The sequence below is a fragment of the Saccharomycodes ludwigii genome, chromosome IV, assembly GCF_020623625.1.
Source record: "Saccharomycodes ludwigii strain NBRC 1722 chromosome IV, whole genome shotgun sequence".
In the NCBI taxonomy this organism is placed as follows: Eukaryota; Fungi; Ascomycota; class Saccharomycetes; order Saccharomycodales; family Saccharomycodaceae; genus Saccharomycodes; species Saccharomycodes ludwigii.
The window spans coordinates 156,412-171,955 of NC_060203.1; the positions used below are offsets into that span (position 1 = coordinate 156,412).

General features: G+C 30.3%; 10 protein-coding genes across 10 annotated transcripts; 4 read left to right on the plus strand and 6 right to left on the minus strand.

Moving 5' to 3' along the window:
• Positions 1–203: 203 nt before the first annotated feature.
• On the plus strand, positions 204–1,367 carry BSD2 (Bsd2p; the record flags this gene model as incomplete). The annotated part of the gene is made up of 1 exon (XM_046077712.1): positions 204–1,367. The coding sequence occupies one exon, from the start codon at positions 204–206 to the stop codon at positions 1,365–1,367; it is 1,164 nt and encodes a 387-aa protein (XP_045934085.1).
• A 100-nt stretch (positions 1,368–1,467) lies between these two features.
• On the minus strand, positions 1,468–2,376 carry CTP1 (Ctp1p; the record flags this gene model as incomplete). The annotated part of the gene is made up of 1 exon (XM_046077713.1): positions 1,468–2,376. The coding sequence occupies one exon, from the start codon at positions 2,374–2,376 to the stop codon at positions 1,468–1,470; it is 909 nt and encodes a 302-aa protein (XP_045934086.1).
• A 967-nt stretch (positions 2,377–3,343) lies between these two features.
• On the plus strand, positions 3,344–4,411 carry LEU5 (coenzyme A transporter; the record flags this gene model as incomplete). Its single annotated transcript, XM_046077714.1, has 1 exon — positions 3,344–4,411. One exon carries the CDS (start codon positions 3,344–3,346, stop codon positions 4,409–4,411), a length of 1,068 nt encoding a protein of 355 aa, XP_045934087.1.
• A 126-nt stretch (positions 4,412–4,537) lies between these two features.
• On the minus strand, positions 4,538–5,866 carry SCDLUD_003125 (tRNA threonylcarbamoyladenosine dehydratase; the record flags this gene model as incomplete). Its single annotated transcript, XM_046077715.1, has 1 exon — positions 4,538–5,866. One exon carries the CDS (start codon positions 5,864–5,866, stop codon positions 4,538–4,540), a length of 1,329 nt encoding a protein of 442 aa, XP_045934088.1.
• Positions 5,867–6,219: 353 nt separating this feature from the next.
• Positions 6,220–8,046, minus strand: SCDLUD_003126 (cation:proton antiporter; the record flags this gene model as incomplete). Its single annotated transcript, XM_046081205.1, has 1 exon — positions 6,220–8,046. The coding sequence occupies one exon, from the start codon at positions 8,044–8,046 to the stop codon at positions 6,220–6,222; it is 1,827 nt and encodes a 608-aa protein (XP_045934089.1).
• A 1,349-nt stretch (positions 8,047–9,395) lies between these two features.
• Positions 9,396–10,856, minus strand: TFA1 (transcription factor TFIIE subunit TFA1; the record flags this gene model as incomplete). Its single annotated transcript, XM_046077716.1, has 1 exon — positions 9,396–10,856. One exon carries the CDS (start codon positions 10,854–10,856, stop codon positions 9,396–9,398), a length of 1,461 nt encoding a protein of 486 aa, XP_045934090.1.
• Positions 10,857–11,299: 443 nt separating this feature from the next.
• Positions 11,300–12,190, minus strand: RNH1 (RNA-DNA hybrid ribonuclease; the record flags this gene model as incomplete). Its single annotated transcript, XM_046077717.1, has 1 exon — positions 11,300–12,190. The coding sequence occupies one exon, from the start codon at positions 12,188–12,190 to the stop codon at positions 11,300–11,302; it is 891 nt and encodes a 296-aa protein (XP_045934091.1).
• A 588-nt stretch (positions 12,191–12,778) lies between these two features.
• Positions 12,779–13,417, plus strand: MRPL20 (mitochondrial 54S ribosomal protein mL58; the record flags this gene model as incomplete). The annotated part of the gene is made up of 1 exon (XM_046077718.1): positions 12,779–13,417. One exon carries the CDS (start codon positions 12,779–12,781, stop codon positions 13,415–13,417), a length of 639 nt encoding a protein of 212 aa, XP_045934092.1.
• A 268-nt stretch (positions 13,418–13,685) lies between these two features.
• Positions 13,686–14,276, minus strand: SCDLUD_003130 (uncharacterized protein; the record flags this gene model as incomplete). Its single annotated transcript, XM_046081594.1, has 1 exon — positions 13,686–14,276. The coding sequence occupies one exon, from the start codon at positions 14,274–14,276 to the stop codon at positions 13,686–13,688; it is 591 nt and encodes a 196-aa protein (XP_045934093.1).
• Positions 14,277–14,837: 561 nt separating this feature from the next.
• On the plus strand, positions 14,838–15,218 carry SCDLUD_003131 (uncharacterized protein; the record flags this gene model as incomplete). The annotated part of the gene is made up of 1 exon (XM_046081595.1): positions 14,838–15,218. One exon carries the CDS (start codon positions 14,838–14,840, stop codon positions 15,216–15,218), a length of 381 nt encoding a protein of 126 aa, XP_045934094.1.
• Positions 15,219–15,544: the final 326 nt, after the last annotated feature.

Sequence of the window (15,544 nt, forward strand, 5' to 3'; positions counted from 1 at the left end):
CAACAACACTTTTTTATTTTGAACTTTAGCCTCCATTTTTTTTTTATTTTTATTTTTGTTGATTCTTTTTCATTTCTTTCCAACTTTTCATTTTTGTTTTCAATTTATCTATCTAAAAAAAAAAAAAAAAAAAAAAAAAAACATACCTTTCGAAATAATAAGTTAAACCAAAAGCAAAAGAAGAGAAAAAATAACCAGAGAAAATGATAGTTGAAAATTGTGATCATAATATTAGATCAGTAGAACCGCTTGTACAATCATCGGTAGACCCACAACTTCCAACCGCAAATACTTTACATACTATACAAGAAGAACAAACAGATATAGGAGGAGAAGAAGAAGAAGAAGGAGAAAACAGTGATGCTAATGAAAATACTAATTTTCTGTTATCAAACCATCCCAGAGTAACAGACGGATTTAGGAGGATGAGCGGTTATTTTAATATTTTAGATAGGGTATTCCATCCAAAGAGGTTGCAAAACGTTACTACCGTTAATGGTGGTGTAAATAATGATGCTAGCATAGCTGGAAGTAGTAGTAGCGACGGTAACGGTCAACGTATAGATACAGAAGCAAGGAACGAGACACCAGCCAATAATATCATAGCTCAACGCAATACTCAAAACTTAGAAATGCAAACATTACCAAGAACAGGCCATCAACCGCCGCTAGTTTTAGGTCGGGGAAATGATGGTGTTTTTAGTAATCTATCAGCTAAACCAGATGTAAGCAATAATGATGGAGGCCGGATCTACGATGGCGAAATTACAAGTCAAGATAAGCCACCTACCTATGAGGAGGCGGCAGCTGATGCAGTACCACCATACTGGGATTTATCACCTGAAGGTGCAATGTATTATGATGAGATTTGTGTTGATGGATTACCAGCTGGAAATTTGGTAAATTTTATTTGGAATGCCATAGTAAGTGCTAGTTTCCAATTTTTCGGGTTTTTGATTACATATATTTTGCATACGTCACATGCAGCTAAAGAAGGTTCTCGCTGTGGTTTAGGTATTACTTTTATTGGATATGGATGGACCATGTTGCCTAATAATGTCAGCGGAAAAGTAGGGAAAGATCATATTTTGAACAGGTTGGAGTTAAACGATCCTAACGAACATAATGGTGATATAAATTTATATTCTTCAGATTTGGTTACAGAGGATTCCTTTCATAGTGGGTTAAATCATGGGTATGAAGAGGATAATAGTGTTAATGGAAATAAAAAATTAACAATAATTTCGGTTTTATTATTCATTTTAGGTGGCATTATTATCGTTAAATGCATTTATGGGTATTTTAGAATTAAAAGAATAGAAAAATCAATCATTAGACAACAAGAAGAACATAGTAATGGAGACTGATGATATATATAAATTTTTGAGTTGTTTTTTATTATTATTATTATTATTATCATACATAATTATACACTAGTATGTAAATAAATCACACATTTTTCTTTTTCTATAATACATCCATGATTTTTTCATAAATTGTGAAAACTATACCACCACTTAGTACTAATCTACCCAATCTTGGTGTGGCACCCTTCCAAAATGCTAAAATACCCTCATCCTTAAAAACTTTAACAAAACAATTTAATGTTCCGCTATATTTCAAATTAGCGTTTAAACTTTGCATTCTAGTTTTAACAGTATCGATTGGCATTGTAGCATAAACAGTTATCATACCACTTAAGGAACCAACCAAAAAAGTTAAACCACTATTCAATGGTTTGTCTTTTGGTGTGTTTGTGTAATCTTGCACTAAAGTTTTGATTTTGTTATAACACCCCATTCTAACGGCTTGATTAGAAGCCTGTCTTAACGCAACAGGAATCAAGCCCCTATATATACCAGACACTCCCTCGTCTTTACATAATTGGATAACATTGACTAAACCAGATTTCCCATTATAATGATATTTGCTTTTACCAGGACCACGATTTTTATCATCGATTAACCCGATCTTAATAGCTTCTGATGGGGTAACTGCAACAATACTTTCTAACAAACCAGCACCCAACCCTGCAATAACACCTCTTGGACCACTTAGCTCGCCTGTTTTAGGATCTTTTAATAAGTTTTTAATGGTATCGTACCCCAAAAATCTTACACCAGCTTTAACTGTATTTCCGACAATAAAAGCTGGACAACCTGTATAAACTGATGAGAGACCTTGAACTTTAGCGGTTCTATAAATTAATACAAGTGGATTACGTGATACAGTCGAGCTAGTGGTACTGTCCATTAATTGTAATCTTGTTTTAGCAAATTCAAATGGATAGGTTATCATTGCTTCCATTGCACCTGCAGCGGAGCCAGCCACAAATGATTTCCATGGTTCAGTCTTTTTCTTTTGTTCTTGGGACATAATAAAATTTTTATTTTATGTTTGGTTTTAGTTTTATTCTATTATTTTTTTTTTGTTTTAAAAATGTTTTAAAAATGTTTTGAAAATGTTTGAAAATGTTTGAAAATGTTTGAAAATGTTCGGGGGAAAAAAAAAAAAAAAAAATATTTTTTAGTAATTTATATTCAATTTTTTATATTTTCTTATTATATATATATATATATATATATATAATTTTTCAAGAAATAATTAATCTTTTATTCTTTTCTTTTTTTGCAGTATATATTATTGATGATGCTAGGATGTAACTGGAATATAGAACATGTATGAAATTTATAAGAAGTTACTCCATAATAAAATAATATTGCTTGGATTTCATTAAATTGAATCAAAGTTAATGAACTTAATTTAGTAATAGTTTTAATTTTTTTTTTTTTGATATTTAACATTTGAAATATTCCGATGGAATTATTTTTTTTTTTTTTTGTTTAAATAATAAAACTTTTGCATTAAAATCACATGTTTTTTTTTTTTTTTATTGTAAACTTTATTGCAATCATTTTGTACGACACACCGGCCAAAATGAAGTATTGATTCCATTTTATTTTCGCATTTTCGGACATTTCAACTGCATCGGAAATGCAATATTTTCTTTTTTTTTTTCCAAAAAATTAAAAAAAATAAAAAAATAAATAAATCACAATGCGCTTGTTTGTTTGGTTCCGCACACGCAGAAAAAATGGTTTATTTTCTCTGAATTTTGATGGAAATTGAACTACTTTTCTTTCTATGCTTTTCCTTTCATCTCTTCCCCCTTTTTCGCTTTCTTTTCCTTTTCCTAACTAAAAAACCTACTCTGTTCTATCCATCAATACATCTTTATGTTATTTCCCATTACCCAATCAAATAATAAAAGTAAAATAGAAAAAATATATTAAATCATACGGTGATCCCACTGTCCTCTTTATCACCTACACCCATAATAAGTATGAAAGATAAAAAATATATACCAGATGATGTAAGTGCAATACTAGAGGCACCTATTCCGGAAGGTACCTTGCTTAAAGCAAATACAACCAATGATATTACTTCCTCTAGTGGGAAAGTACCAATTACAACCTTTTATAACGATAAACAATCTATGGATTACATTATACGATCAGGTATAGCTGGTGGTATTGCAGGAAGTTGCGCAAAAACTTTAATCGCCCCATTGGATAGGATTAAAATTTTGTTTCAAACGGGAAATCCACATTATAAGCAATTTGCAGGGTCAATGAAAGGATTAATTAAGGCAATTCGTCATATCTATAAAATAGATGGTTTACTTGGTTTTTATCAAGGGCATTCTGCAACGTTGTTAAGAATCTTCCCCTATGCTGCAGTCAAATTTATCACTTACGAACAATTCAGAAATATTTTTATTCCAAGTGTGGAATACGAGACACACCTTCGAAGACTGATGAGTGGGTCTTGTGCTGGTCTATGTTCTGTATTTTTAACATATCCGCTCGACCTGATTCGTGTTAGAATGGCTTATATAACACACAGACATGAAGCTAAATTAACCACTGTTTTGAAAAATCTGTATAACCAAAATAATCGTGCAGGATTTAAAAATTTTTATCGTGGTTTCATGCCTACCATGTATGGTATGGTCCCATATGCCGGTGTAGCTTTTTTTGCACACGATTTGTTCCATGATCTTTTTAAATCAAAATATTTAAAACAATATTCTATAAATCATACCACCGGAGATAGTCATAATATTAAGCATAAAGAATACTTACGGACATGGGCAGAACTAATAAGTGGTGGGTTAGCTGGTGTGTTATCTCAGACAGCCGCTTATCCCTTTGAAATTATTAGAAGAAGGTTACAGGTTACTAAAAATTTTAATTTGAATTCGTGGGGGATGGCAAAATTGGTTTTTAAAGAAAAAGGTTGGAAAGGCTTTTATGTTGGGTTAAGTATTGGTTACATTAAAGTAACACCAATGGTTGCATGCAGTTTTTATGTTTACGAATCAATGAAGTTATATTTGCATATTGAATAAAGAACTTCATTTTATCATCATTATTTATTTATTTATTGAACATCATTTCCTTTACGTAAATAACAAAAAAACATTGACAATATTCTTTATATTATTTATTTATTTATATATTTATTTTTTATTTTTTTACCTGAATTTAGAATAATAGGCTTCTTCACTAAACCTTTTAGCCACCAAGTCTAAAACTTCTTTAGAATAAACATCTTCAAATTTCTCATTACCATTTAATATTCTATTTTCATGCTCCTTCTGTTCCTCTTTTGTTAAAATAACCACATTTTGTAGACTAATAGGTTTGGATGGATCCCATTTACTCAAAGTTAATCTAGTGCTAAATCCACTGACTGGTGATCTCCCCCTCCAAACTTCTTCCACTAGATATCCAATGTCACTTAATGCAATTGGAATCCTTTGATCCTGTTTTCCAATACGGGTCGTTTGACCAGCCAAAGATTGATAAATTCCGTCATAAACTTTGATTCTGTTTTTACCCACTATTGGATCTAGTGGATATCCAGCTATCTTTGTTAATAGCCAAGTAACTATACTTAAACCAAAAACACCCGGCATTGTTCCTAGAACAGGTAAAATACGAACTCTAAAATCTTGTAAACTGCTTAATTGATCAACATTCCCCTTTTGAAATTCTTCTTCCGGTAATGGCAACAATTTAGCCTTTCTTGGATCTGGTTTTTCAGCACTAAAAACAACTGGTATCCCAGTAGTAATACCCCTTTTCTTCAATCTCCTTCTGACAATTCTAGCCAAAGAATCCTCTTCAGTATTACTGATATCACCCACATTGATTCTAGACGGATCACTTTTAGTTGCAGCACCCATTGATGCAATAACATTTGTCCCATTTTTATAAACATATTCCAATAAATCAATCTTAGTATCAATATTATCTATACAATCAATGACCCATGTTGGTTTAGTACCATCTTCAAATTGTAACAATTTTTCTGCAGAGTTTAGAGCCCATAATTCATTAGCAGCCTCTATTTTACACCAAGGGGCAATTTCCAACATGTGTGCCTTTAAAACTTCAACTTTTGGTAATCCAACATCTTTCAATGTTGCACATGAGTGTCTGTTTAGTGAGGATAATGAAACTTGGTCAAAATCGATAACTTTAATATGGGTACATCCAGATCTAATTAACATGGTAACTACCCATGATCCAACCCCACCTGCACCAACAACTATAAAATATTGTTTCTTTAAAGCCTCCATCCCTTCTTCCCCTAAAAATGCATAGTTTCTTGCTAATTGCTCTCTAAATAATTCATCATCATATTTCATCCCACCTTTCATAGCCGACTTGTTATCATTACTGTTATCATTGTTTCTTTTATATAATGAAATCCCCTTTTCAATACACTTTATTGCCAATATTGTCGTCAATATTGTACTAGAAATAAGCTTCCAATTATTATTAGAAAAGTCGCCCATGTTGTTTATTACTTTTGATAAGTTTCACTTTTAGCTGACATGTTTCTTTATAAGAAAAATAGAGTTGTTAAATGAATACTACATTGCCAATTAATTGATATTAAAAATAAAAATAAAAATAAAAATGTTATATATATAACTTTATTCAAATTCTTTTTATTGAAAAAAAGAAAAAAAAAAAAAAAAAAAAAAAAAAAAATTAAAAAAAGAAACGTTTAAAAATAACATTTTATTTATTTATTTTATTATTTTCCTTTTTTTTTTTTTTTTGTTAGCCCGTTCGTTAGGGATAGTTTTTATAAATTGAAAAAAAAATTAAAATTAAAATTAAAATAAAAGCTAAAAGACATGACTTAGTTTGGAATATGATGGTGACAAATTAAAATATCATACCTTGTCCTAAAGGAATAACTAATAGCCTGGGTAACTTCCCTACCAAATGGCTCCATTTTGGAAAATAATCTTTCAGAAATAATAAATAAGCTCTCATCAATATTGTTAATCTCATCATGAGATAATCCTTGTTCCATTACTAGTGCAATAAATGGCTTATTTGTTTTATCATAATCACGGCTTGTAACCGCATCCTTCGCATCTATCTGCACAACAGTAATGTCAGTGGATTGAAACCAAGCTTCTTGGCCATAGGCTTGATACAAATCTTCCTCAAATCCTGCGTTATCTTTATTAATGAAAATACTAAATTTTAAACTATCTGCATTCTTGTTACTGGAATTATAACATAATAAAATGAAAACATATATAGACAAATAATCTGTTGATGAAAAATTCGCATTTGGCAATAACAAATAAAAATATCTTTTATTTAATGTTGGCCTTTCAAATTTGTTTCTGGAGTTGTGAATTAATATCCCCAAGTTGGATGTCATACCTTTCGCTAAAACCTGAAAATAATTAACAGGTAATTCGTTAATGTTGGTCAAATGAGAAAAAACAGCTTCGTTGTCGGATACTTCATCAGTAAACATTTCGGAAACCCGATAAGAATTGTCCCTTATGCCTTGTAGCGGTATTAGTACAAAGTCTGTGTGTAATGCTTTTATGGAAATAATATTGCTTGCCTTTTCAGACACGGTGGAAAAAATTACATCAGACCTAAATGGAACTTGATTTAATTCCGAAAAAATGTTAAATATTTGAAACAATGAGTCATTGCTAGAATCAAAATTAAATGTCTTGCTATTATGCATCGAGGAACTATAAAGCAAATCAGCCGTACGCTCTGTCAATCTCCTTAGGTGTACTAATCTTAAAGAAACTTTCTCATCCAAAACAATACAGTCGCCATTCACACCTGTTGGTGCTCTATCAATTGTATTCATGTTAACTTCAAAATTATCGCCATCACAGTTGGAAGCATCATCAATTCTAGACCTCTTGTCACCCTTCTTCATAGCCTGCAATGTTGAAGAAGTTGTATGACCAATGTATTTTTTCAGTCTATTCCTCAGATTTCTGTGTGGTCTATGTTCATTTGCAATTGTATTTGTTTTTTTCATACCTCCATTGAATAACATGTAATTTAATAACGATAAAACACAAGATATAGAGTCTGTATTTTCTATTACACATATAATGTTTGTAAAATGGAATTGAGATAAGTCATCTAGGCTCATAAATCTGCTACTATTCAAATTTTCAGTAAGTACAGGGGCTAAAAGTGACTCTTTAGCACTCATTGTATCTAAGTCATAAGTTTCTATATTGGTAGTAACGGTACCCTCATTTTCAACTTCAGATATTCCCTCTTCCTTGTTTTCAGCATCTTTTTGTTCTTTAATTAATTTCTCTCTGTAAGAGTTTGGATATTGCCATATGGTCATGGGCGTGGTGATAAAAGTGGACACCAAAGCCATTAGTATAAACATGGCATAAATTTTTTTGGAAATAATACCTGCATTTAACCCAGTAGTTAAAACAACTATTTCCACAATACCCTTACAAGACATTAAGATGCCAACTGCAAAAGATTCTCTCCAACGTAAGCCATTTAATTTCGCCATGATGGAGCTTGATATGATTTTTGATGCTAGTGCAACACCAATTGAAGCAAATATAAATCCCCAATCTCTTTTTTCGTTCAACAATGTCAAATTAACATTTAACCCTGCGACTGCAAAATAAATGGGGATCAAAATAATGTTTGGAATATCTTCCATCCTTTCAATAAGTTTAATTGAATAATCATTTTCACGTGGGATGACTAAGCCAGCAATAAAACCTCCAAAAATAGGATGCACTCCTATAATATCAGTAAAATATGCTGAAATAAAAAGGATAAGTAAAATAATAACTGTTGCAATAGTTGAAGGTTGTTTTTTTTGCAATTCATCCATTCTGTTTAGTATTTTTTTTAAAATGTATTTTAATGGGTAAACACAAAGAAAAAACCATCCGATTGTACAGAGTAGAATATAAACTGTGTTGACTGGATTGGACTGGGAATTTGATAAAATAACACTCAATGCCAATAAGATCCAGCCTAAAACATCGTTTGTTATACCAGCAGCCAATGTCACGATACCAACACGCTCCTTAATCAAGCGTAAAGCAGTTAAAATACGACAAAGAACTGGGAAAGCAGTAACACTAATAGATACAGCGATAAAAACCATGAAAACGGAAAATTTAACTTGAGTTTCACCTTCTAATTTACCGTAATTATTGAAAAGTGGCACTGCTAATGCGCACCCGCATCCAAATGGAACAGCCAAACTGGTTAGTCCAATGGTAATAGCTGGCCTGACATTTTTCTTTATAAATTCAATGTCAACTTCCAAGCCCAAGAAAAACATAAATAGGATAATACCGAGATTTGCAGTTAAATTTAATCCAGAAATGGAAGCTGTGGGAAAAACCGTTGATGTGAAATGTGGTATCTGTCCCAAAACCGTGGGTCCCAAAATCACGCCTGCTATGACTTCTGATATAACCCTTGGTTGTCTTATTTTCGCAAAAGGGATGTTGACTAAATTGCAGATGGCTATTATTAAAACTGTCTGAAAAAGAAAAAGGGTTATAGGCGTTGAGGAATCATAAATGAATGGGTTACCACCTGAAATAACGCCACCTACACCCATACTATTGTTATTATTTAGTTAATATGCGTGTCTATGTGATCTAAGTGTTTAATTATTTACAATTTTTGGATAGAATTTCTGAATGAACGGTGTAATTTGCTGAAAAGTATAGTAATATTAACGCTAATAAATTTTAAAGGTTGTTATTAGATTTGTTTTTTTTTTTTTATTTATTTTTCTTAGAAAACTGAAAAAAAGGAAAAAAAAAAAAAAAAGTCAATTAACTAAATAGCTAAACCTCCGTGTAATATACAGACACAATTAAAAAATTAATAATTACCTTTTATATAAGCTATAAAAAGCAGTATTAAAATGTCTATATAAGGTGATCCTTGAATTAGATACTTATATATATATATATATGTATATGTATATGTATGTTATAATTACATTCCAAAAAAAGAAGAAAAAAAAAAGAAAGAAAAAACCTAAACATCTTCAAATTCACCATCCATCTCTTCGTCTTCTTCACTCTCTTGTTCTTCTTTTTTTAAGGAATTTTCCTTAGTCAAATTCTGATCTTTCGTACCATCTGTATTGTCATCAGTACTTTCTTTATTTTTGAGCTTCTTGGTCTCATCCCCCTCATTGTTATTATTTTCCACATCTTCAAACCCATCAGCATCCTCAACTTCATCAGAATCAACCTCTTCATCCATATCTTCATCGTTGATATCATCATCCTCGTCTTCATCTTCTTGTTGTCTTTTTTTAGCCAAGTTAGCATAATACTCAGCTAATGCCTTTTCTGCTTCCCTTTGTTCAATTTCTTCTCTTGAATATGACGCATCATTATTATTACCACCATTATTGTAACCATCATAATTACCATAAGTAGCGGCATTACCATTTAATCTTTTCAGACGATCAACGTCATCTTCATCTTCTGCACCAAATAACCCTAATGTCTCACCAATAGTACTTTGTTCATGCCAAGTGGGCAATGCATTTTGTATTCTTTTTTCTTCGGCTTTACGTTCTTGCAACTCTCTTTGAGCTTGTTCATCGCTAGCTGTGGTAATATTAACATGTAATGTAGCTTGCGATTTAATACCAGCACGTCTACTGCTAGCATTACTTAAAACACCGTTAACACTAGTTGATATAACATTTGAACCCTGAGAAGCAGCAAGCATAGCAGCAGCAGAACCCGGGACCGGTTGGATAGGAGTGCCGCCGGCAAGCGCAATAGCCATTTCTTGCCTTCTTCTGTGCTTAGGGTTAACGGTATAAGCAGCTACGCTGTTATTCTGAGGTGGAATTAGCTTGGTTAGGGACAAATCAAAGGAGTTCTCCTCAATTCTAACATCATCAATTTTTTTCAAATAATTAATAATTGGCTCCACTTGAGCCATTAATCTGGTTAATTTGATCTGTTTTTCTTTGGTTTTTTTCCCAGAATCATCTTCAATTAATGGCTCTTCACACAAGCTACATAAAAACTGAGTTCTATCGTAATTCAACAATGCAACAGCTTCAATTTGGGAATATTTAGTTAAACAAACTGGGCAAACATAACCTTGAGGATGTGAATTTTTCTCCAAATCTTCTTTAAGCGCACTAACAATTCTATGAACTTTCCATTTGATGGCATCGACTGCTTCAGGGAATTTAATAAAATAGTAGTATCTTCTAACACTTCTACTTCCCTGTTGGTATTCTGGTTGAGAATAGGAAGATAACATTCTATCTTCAATTAATTTGGTACATAAAGCTCTGACCTCTGGCCTCTTGATCCCTAATAAATGAGCTAAATCTTCTTCGCATAAAACACTATGAAATAAAATTGCATCTATTAGCAAAACAAACTGAATTGAATAAAATCCACGCAAAACAAACTGAAGTAAATGTTTAACAATATCATCGATGTCTCTATTGTCGATATTCATTGCTTTTGTTTGTCTAAGATGACCAAAAAAAAAAAATATTATGGTTTTTTGTCTTTTTTATTTCTTTTTATTATTATTGATATGCTTATTAATTGTGAAAAGTAACAAAGTTTTTTTTTTTCTCTCTTTTTATTTTTCAGTTAAAGGAAAAAAAAAAAAAAAAAAAAAAAAAAAAAAAAGTAAAAAATGGCCAAAATTTTATAACTAGTCAATAGAAAGAGTAAATTTTGACACTAATCGCTTCATATAATTCCATCCATATTGAACCCTTCTTTTATCCCTCATCGTAAAAAGAAAGAGTAAGAAGGGAAAGGGAAGAAACTTGTTATAAATAAAAATTAACAAAATACCAAGTTTAATTTATAGACAAACAGACATATATAGATCACTAAGAACAAAAAATTAAAAAATAGCATACATTCATTGCTTATAATCAAAATAAATCAACTCTTGTTTGCGCCTTCTCTTGCTAATTTATCAGCAATTTCATTTCCTATGGTACCATTATGACCTCTAACCCAGTTGACATTAATATCACCTGCTTCTTTCACTTGTTTGTATTTGTTAACTAATGGAATAACGAGATCAGGATTGGCCATAGATTTCATTTTGGAGTCAGAATAGTTTTGATGTCTTTCATTTAATAATTTAGAAACGTATTCTGAATCCGTATGGATATTATATTCTTTATTGTTATTGTTATTTTTACGGATATCATCATGGATAACATCTAGAGCAGCATGAACAGCCTTTAATTCTGCACGATTGTTGGTTTGTGCACCTTGTTTTAATGGATTAGATATATCCTTGTGTAGACCAGATTCGAAATGGACACCATAGCCAGCAAGAGCACCACCCATACCATTTCCTAAAGACGATCCATCACAATAAATGTTTTCTTTAACCTTTCCACCATAGCCGTTAGAATTTGTAGAATTGTCAAAAGGATGATGATAGCTGCTACTATAATTATTATTAGTAGAACGGTTATTACTGTGACCACTGTTACCGTAGCTGTGATTATTATTAGTACTACTATTGTGGCTGGCATTGCTGTAACCACCACTGCTGTAACCACCACTGCTGTAACCACCACTGCTGTAACCACCACTGCTGTAACCACCGCTGCTGTAACCACCGCTGCTGTAACCACCACTTCTGCAACCACCACTACTGTTGGCATCACCTCCTGAAATGAAATTATTAGCTTCATCTAAAGTTTTAAAACTTTTAAACTTTGCACCGGAATACCCATCCACTTGCTTTCTGCAACTATCCCAGTCCCCATAGACACCATTATTTCTACCAGACCTAACAGCATAATATTTACCCATTTTAGTTATAATTAGTTTATTTAGCTTAATTGTGAATGTTTATTTTATTATATTTTTATTTTCTTTCCCTCGCCCTATGCTAAGAATCTAGTTGAGACATATGGATTTATATATATATATATATATATATTGATACAATTAGAAAGAGATTAACAAAAAAGAATGTGTATTTTATAATTTTTTGTTTATCTGAAACGAATTCACGTGACTTCTGACATTTTCCTGTTTAGGGAATTCTTCTTGCAGCAAACTTTGTCCAGTCATTTTATACGAGCATTTACTAAATAATAATAATGATTTTCTTTCATTTTCTTTCAAATAACATACAAAATTTGCAAATTTGAATAAATGGAAAAATAATAATAATAATTTTGTTTTTTCTTTTTCCTTTTTCTTGTTTTTCTTCCCCCGTTTACATTTTTTCTTGTATATTAAATATTCTTCAATTAGCTAATTACTAAAACATTCAATTCAGTAACTTACCTCTTCTTGCAATTCCGTATACAGATTCGTATCACACTTTTAAAGTTAACTTTAAGAAACATAATAAATAATAATCACAAATACAATATAAGGGTACAAACAATCATGACCTTTTTAAAATCATTCCTTACAAAGTTACCTTACTCTACAAATACAAAACTGGGTAAATTTATTACTACTGATCCCAGAAAAAAATCAATCAAAATATTAAAAGGTGCTCCAACAATTTATAATCCAACTTCTTCTGCTAGTAATCCAAAGGGTTACTTAAAGGCTAAAATACCAAGTGGTATATATTTTACACCAGCTCAATCATCCCCCACAGGTTCTATTAACAGTGAAACTATCCCAGTTTCCTTTATGAGTAAAGATGATCCTAGAAAATCACTATACCATGTTTACTATAATAAAGGGAAAAAAAACCCCAAATTTGTTCAAAAATTTGCTCCACCAATTTTACAAAAAAAAAATATTGCGCAAGAAAAGAAATATCATTTAACGCCTAAAGATGTTGAAGAAATCCAAAGATTAAGGAATTCAAATCCAGATAAATACACCAGAAAGGCTTTAGCTGAAGCATTCAATGTTTCCCCACTAGTTATCTCTTTGGTAAGTTCTGCTAAACCCGAAAGATTACAAGAAATGGAAGAAAGATTGAAGTATATTACCTCCAGGTGGAATGAAAAGAGAAGATTAGCAAGGCAAGATAGAGCCAAGAGAAATAAATTATGGTATAAAGCATGATATGTATATATTTGACAACCAAAATACCAATGAAAATAGTTTTTTTTTGCCTTTTCCTTTTTCTTCATGTATATATATGTATATATTTAATAAAAATAAAAATAAATGTTATATCAAAATAAAAAAAAAAAAAAAAAAAAAAAAAAAAAAAAAAAATATTGTTTACACTAATAATGTTACAAATCTACTAGGAATTAATACATACATATGGGAAATAAAAAAAAAAAAAAAAATGGAATATAAATACAGCACTTGATATACCACGTTTCTACGTATAATACATTTCTTCTATTAATTCAAACTCATCACGTATCCTCGAAAACAAATCGGCCAATTTAGTTTGTTGTGTTTGATCACCAACTCTTAGTTCCAACGGTATTCTCATGTACATTTGTGTATTATTATTAGTTTTATTTGAAAAGATCAACTTATTTTCACTCTTTGATTTTATTGTGGTCATAATAATCTTATACTTTCTTTTATCATTAACAAAAGGCACAATAGTTTCATCAAATTTTGCTAGATTGTCTATTTTACTTGTTCGACAAAAAATATGTGGAATAGTGTCAATATTGTTAAATGTGTGTATAAATTCCAATATAAGCGAACATTTCGGTACACTATTACTACTAGATAGTTCGAAATCTTCAAAAATTAAAAGATCACCCTGAAATAATACTACTTGTTTGTTTTTTTTTAGTGAAATAATGCTAGGAGGTTGTATATTGTAGAGTGTTACAGAATGTATTATATGTTTTATCTTGGGCATCTTAATATAGGTTGAATATCTAATATTGTTCCAAACTTGAGTATTTTTTTTTTTTTTTTTTTTTTTTTTAATTAGAATATACAAATACATATATTTATCTAATACTTGGATATTAATAAAAAAAAATTTTTTAATTTAAAAAGTATAAGATTTTTAATGTATTTTAATTACTAGGTATTTTTTTTTTTTTTGTAAGTTACTTCTAACCATTTGTGTTAAGTCGAATATTTATATATATATATCTGTATTTTCCCTCTGTAAAAAGTAAATATAAGCTAAAATACATTATGATTGTTACATCTTGTTAAATTATAAGATAAAAAAATCTTCACGAAATTACTTCGATTATGAAATTAAAAAAAGAAAAAAAAAAAAAAAAAGAAAAAAAAAAACTGATATCGGGGTTTCTTACCGAACATTTCGGGTTTGGCAATATTTTAAGCAGATCACGTGTAATCACGTGCAATCACGTGCCGTTTTAAACTTTTTTCTTTCCATTTTTCATATATTTTATCCCTTAATAACATCCTTTTACATTTTTCAGTTTTTTTTTTTTCTTTTTTTGTTTCTTTCTTTTATCTTGCCACTAAGAAAGAAAAAAAAAAAATAATAATAATAATAATAATAATATACTCATAAAGACCACAAAGTATGCCTTCATATGTAGATGACGATGATTATTATTGCTACTCCGACGATAATAATCAGAATGATAATGGAATTCCAGATTTTGTTGACGAACAAGATTTCGACGATTATTTGACTGATGAGGAGTACAATTTAATGGGTGATTTGTTTCCTAAAATTGTTAAAGAATTAAAAGACTATAAGGGTTGGGATAACCTAATGGTCAAACTAATTATATTTAAAAACAATTTTGATTTTAATAAATCTATTCTGGAATTGAAAAAAAAGTGTAAAAAAAAAAAGTTAATAAGTACATATAACGATACTGTTAAACCACAATACGTAGAGAAATCAAATAAAGAGATTGCCAGTAATTTAAAAAAAGGTATGTTACTTTTATTATGAGTTTTTTTTTTGTTTTTTTTTTTGTTTAATTTTTTTTTTTTTTAATTTGTTGTTCAGGAATTTGATGATCTATTCTCTATTATTTTCGCCAAAGCATAATTTATTTTATAAATAACTACGTGAGTGATCCTTTACATTTTAGTGATTTTTTTGCAATATCATTAGAATATTTTGTATTAAAGAAGAAAAAAAATTGCGATTTATTAACTTTTTTGACTAACTATTTACACATTTCCTTTTTTTTTTAAAAAAAAAAAAAAAAAAAAAATGAAAAAGAAAAATAATAATAAATTTATTATTTTATTGTATTATGTAACGTGCAGAAA